The sequence below is a fragment of the Pundamilia nyererei genome, unplaced genomic scaffold (genome assembly GCF_000239375.1).
Source record: "Pundamilia nyererei isolate P.nyererei 1_Seehausen unplaced genomic scaffold, PunNye1.0 scaffold02590, whole genome shotgun sequence".
Taxonomy (NCBI): domain Eukaryota; kingdom Metazoa; phylum Chordata; class Actinopteri; order Cichliformes; family Cichlidae; genus Pundamilia; species Pundamilia nyererei.
In genome coordinates, this window is record NW_005189991.1 from 1 (window position 1) to 5,269 (window position 5,269).

The following is a 5,269-nucleotide window of genomic DNA, read 5'->3' on the forward strand; positions in this document are numbered from 1 at the left end:
TGTTGCCATAGTGACGGGTGACGCCCTCTCGCTGCGACGGTGTGTCCTTCCGGGGTCAGAGGGCGCCCTGTGTGTTGTTGTTGTTGCTGTGCGGTTGCCGCGCTGAGCAGTTAGCTAGCGGCAGTGTTCTTCTGCAGTTGTCAATAAACGGCTGTGCTCCCTGGCTAGCTCACGGGAAGCAAGACCAAACAACACCTCTGTCTCCTCCTTGTCTGAGCTCGCCACATTGGTGTCAGAAGTGGGATGATGGTGGCACCCCATGTTCTGACCCGAGTGACTTTTCCCCCGCCGGTCGTGACCGGCAGGTGCGCCAGAAGAAGGCACCTGGACATTTGCAGGACTTTGTGTGGGGTAATGGGGTCGTCGAGGACGACTGACCCCTTAGGCGGGGGCTATGTAGCGGGTCAGGGCTGTTCGGGGTTCTGTTTTTTACAGTTGTGTTTTGTTTATGTTGCCATAGTGACGGGTGACGCCCTCTCGCTGCGACGGCGTGTCCTTCCGGGGTCAGAGGGCACCCTGTGTGTTGTTGTTGTTGTTGTTGCTGTGCGGTTGCCGCGCTGAGCAGTTAGCTAGCGGCAGTGTTCTTCTGCAGATGTCAATAAACGGCTGTGCTCCCTGGCTAGCTCACGGGAAGCAAGACCAAACGACACCTCCCTCTCCACCTTGTCTGAGCTCGCCACAATATTAAACATATCAGGTCCCCATAAGGAGAATCATGTGCTAACGGTTGTCTAAATAACTCTGGTAAAGTTTGTAGCATGCATGCTTGTTGTTTTTGTCTGCTTCCACTTGTCTTTGCACTAGGGTGATGTCAGCGTAAACGTGTAGTCATATTCGTTGTGTTCCCACTAGTGCTGTCAGCGTTAATCTCGTTGAAATGACGTTAACGCCACAACAAGGCAATCTCACGGCAACCTCCTTTAACGAGCTACCCCTGATCGCCCAGTGCGTGGGACTAGACGGCCAACACCTTAACGAGCTAACTGCGCTAACACACTAGTTCCCACCCATGTAATTGAGCATTACGTGGCACATCCAACATACTGTTTTACTTTAGTCCATGACACGCTTACTTTCAGGGTCATACATCACATGAAAACCAAAATAATTCCAAACGCCAGATCTAAATGAGGGTGGGGGAGGTTCAATTTGCTATGTTGCAAGGAGAGCTTAACTTCTGTCTCGCTGGCTTGCCCTGCGCTCTTCCTTCTGACTATGCTGTCTGTGTTGAGCGCTCAGTGGATCTGCGCTCGACAGTGCAGCCTAGGCGGAGTAGTCGAACGCAGATTCACTGAGCGCTCAACACAGACAGCATAGTCAGAAGGAAAGTTGATAAAATAAATTACAAATTTTGTATTGTTCGATACATATGCGTACCGAACCGAAAGCACTGTATCGAACGGTTCAATATCAATACGAGTATCGTTGCACCCCTAATATATAGATATAGATATCTATATATCTATACATCTATATCTATCTCTATATAGATATCTATCTCTATATCTATCTCTATCTATCTATAGATAGAGATATAGATATATATCAATATCATGTTTAACCTGAGTAGCAAAAGACCGCAGGGGGGGTTGAAAACAATATGCCAGGAGTTAGCTTTGCTCGCGGACTCTATCAAGCCTTGACCTCCCGGTCAGCTTTTGCTCTGGTGGATAACAGAGCTCTCCGAAAACTTGGAAGCACTTTTGCAAATATGTGATATTTTGATAAATTAAGTAGATATTTGAGCATTACACAGCTACATTCTCGGCTGAATATATCTTAAAGGTTATTTTGTGACCCAGAAAGGGTAGTCTGGGGAAAAGGCAGATCGCATTTGTTGGCCACGGTTGCGAGGCAATGGCGGAGGAGCACGGCTAAAAAACGTATTTTTTCTGGGTCACAAAATAAACTTTTGAGATATTTTCAGGCGAGAACGTAGCTGTGTAAAGTTCAAATATCTGCTCAATTTATCAAGACATCACATATTTGCAAAAATGCTCAGACGTTTTCGGAGACGTCCATTTTTTTTTCATGCTTTGTGGCAGCTTTTGAACATCTGTGGCATCTATTAATGTGAAATCTAGACTTTATTTAAGTAAGCTTTACTTAGTTTTTTTGAGGCAACGAGTTTCCTTAATTTTATTGAGTTCTGGGAACTAACAAGGCTGTACAGTGTACTCAAAATGAGTCATCTTAAGTAAACTTGATCCAATTTTTTGAGTTCTGGGAACAAATGAGCTTGTACAGAGTACTCAAAATAAATAAGTTGTCCTAATTTAGTCATTTTTAGCTAAGCTTTACTCAATTTTTTTTGAGGCAACGAGTTTCCTTAATGCTTTTGAGTTCTGGGAACTAATTAGATTTTACAGTGAAGTCTGAACAAAAGTCATTATCCTACATAGTAGCCTGTACGTCTTGGTGAGGGTCCTATAGAGCCCAGTGTGTTAGTTTCATGTTACTCTTGATGCTGTTTGTTCTGCACTCACGTGTCATTAAAAAAAAAAAAAAATGTAGACGTGTACAGTGTCACTAATTGGTTCAGAACTGGGACTGTTTGACTTTTGTTTTACCTTCTTGATGAAGTAGGACTGAAAGGTGACATCTTGTGAAACGCAGCGTACAATAAAAGGCGTAGTATTAATCACTCTTTGTATTTCATGGATGACAGCGTCAGTGAACGGCAGGCTCTTTCTGTCTCCCACTCGGACCTGGCGATTTTCTACTACCTGATCCAGTTCCTCCTGGACTTTGTCTACAAAAAGAACAAAAAAACAAACCAAGTAATGATTGAAACTAGTAGTGTTGTTACACAAATTATTCTATTTAAGAGCAATTTATTAATTTGCTGTTAGGTTTGAATTCATATTTATATCTGCAGTATTCTGCACACTGCTGGACCTAAGTAAAAGGGACATCTAGCAAACCTATGTTAGTCAGAATAGCAATGACTAATGGTCGAACAAAAATTCAGATTTTGGACAAATTATATCCAAATGTGATCGTATAAGTTTTTGGAAGTCATGAGATTTAGTTCTTTCATAAATAAAATGAAGAACATACTTTAAAAGAGAAACAGTTGATTATGTTTTATATGCTTCAATTTCTTGATTGCTAATATATCCTCACAATATACAGTGAACTCCTTCCCGGTGAAGCCATGGCAAGCCTACTGTGGTTTGTTATTGGTTTTGTGTTTGGTATTGTTTTTTCCGACCTTCTTTATCTGCCACCATCTTATTCTTACCCAGTAGTAGGTAGTAATCTAATAAGTAAATAGACCAGGGAGTGGAAATGATGAGTATTGCCAGAGAGCCAGTTTGACAGTATTCTGGGTTACTAGACAATGGCTATTTGCCCATGGGTAGGACTGTGTTTTTGTTCTAAATCATTTCTCACATTTGCTTTTTCTTTGACGTAAGTGTTTCTCACCATCTTTTCTTCCCCTGTTAGAAAAAGCTGCATAACCCGGTCTAAATTTTATGAAAATGTTGTTTTTTGATTTTGCTTTCTTTTCACTTAAAATACCTTTGTTTCATTTCCACATTGCCCAGATATCTGGTGAATGAAGCATCACCAGTAAATAAGTGTATTATATTTCTTACCTTGTATTTCAGGGTACTTGGCCATGAGCATTAAGCCATATCTTATAGTAATAGATGTAGATTCTGAGCCAGCAGTAAATAGGTTGACAACAGTAATCAGTAGGTTGTCTTCGTGATAGTGAGAACTTATATTTTTATCTATATTTCCAGATGCCTTACAAGTAGAAAAAAGGGAAGAAATAAGTCTCAGTAATAAGATTACTTTGGAAAGGTATTTAATCAAATTTAGGTCTTACCTCAAGCTGAATCTTCCGAGCGAGAAATGAATCCACCAAACTTCTGCACATCTGTGGATCAAGGGTGTCCTCTAAACCTTTGATCAATGCTGCGATCTGTCTTCTATTAGCAAAGGCATTCTCTATCAGCTCTTTGCGGGCTTTAACCCAACTGAACAGCATTGGAAAGTAGTTATACAACTGTTGAATAAACAAGAAAGTTAGATTCACCACACATTACCAGTTTAACAAATACATTGTATTTATATGTTTAATTATAGAAAACTGCATAACTGGACATGATATCCTGTTGCTATTAATCTTCGATTTAGATAAGAGAACCTCAAATCCTGTTCGTGGCAGGGCATGGATGACATGGTTATGATTTTGCAGATACTTTGTAATGACTAAATACTATTGGCCTTAATGTCTTCTTTTAACATTCTGAATTTACACTAAAACTGCATTTTGACTAAAGGTAAATAGTAATGCTGATCTACTGAACTTAGAACACAGGAGACAAGAGCAAGACAAAATCTACATTTTTAATCAAAGGTTAATCAGGCTCATGAGGTCAGCAGTCAGAAAGGCAAACAGGCAGACAATAAGAAGGGTTCTAAAACCATTCCAACAGGTTATAAGCAATGGAAACTACACTAGGTACTAGAAAGAAGACAAAAAACAAAACAAAAAGACAAATAATTACAAACATGTAAAGGAGTAGTAGTAAGTAGCAGTGAGCAGCAAAATAACCTGACAAGTGACAGGGGAGTGAGGATGTGAAGAACTGTTTCTGTCAGATTGTTATCATACCTGCACTGAAGCAGAGCCCAGGAGTTGAGTATTCCTAATAGCTCGACTCACCATCACTCTGAACTCTGGGTCATCATATTCAAATCTTTTACCATAAACAATCGAACAGATGATATTGGAAACAGCAGCATTCACAGCCTCAGCACTGTCAAAGGCTTTACCTGACAGAAAAAGGAAGGTGTTTTTATTTAAGGACCAACACAGTAAGAACTAGAAGCCTCAGGTAATAAACATTCACAAAGGCAGGATGCAGGAACAAGTTTGTTTTGTGTGTTACAACACAGCCCTTCCTGATATGTTTGCTCAAGGTCTCCAACCAGGAATGAATGTATAACTACCATTTTATGAAAGCGCTAAGTTGGGACTATGAGTAAAATGAAAATAACAAAATAAATGCAGTCATGCATTTTGCAGTCATTCAGTCACACAATCTTAATTGCTGTGAATTACAAATCACATTTCATTAAACTGAAATTGTTTTCGATGTTGTTTATAAACATATTTGTCTTGAATTTCATATATATATATATATATACACACACACACACCCAGCACGCCCCTGCGGGCGGTTTATCCTTCAAGCTCGGGTCCTCTACCAGAGGCCTGGGAGCTTGAGGGTTCTGCGCAGTATCTTAGCTG

The 5,269-nt window shown here is 40.4% G+C and overlaps 1 protein-coding gene across 1 annotated transcript; it reads right to left on the reverse strand.

Moving 5' to 3' along the window:
* Positions 1 to 2,570: 2,570 nt before the first annotated feature.
* LOC106456059 (cytochrome P450 2K4-like) lies at positions 2,571 to 4,791 on the reverse strand (the record flags this gene model as incomplete). The annotated part of the gene is made up of 4 exons (XM_013908208.1): positions 2,571 to 2,752; positions 3,603 to 3,756; positions 3,839 to 4,018; positions 4,631 to 4,791. Coding segments are annotated over 4 exons (677 nt in total), but the record flags the coding sequence as incomplete, so codon positions are not given.
* Positions 4,792 to 5,269: the final 478 nt, after the last annotated feature.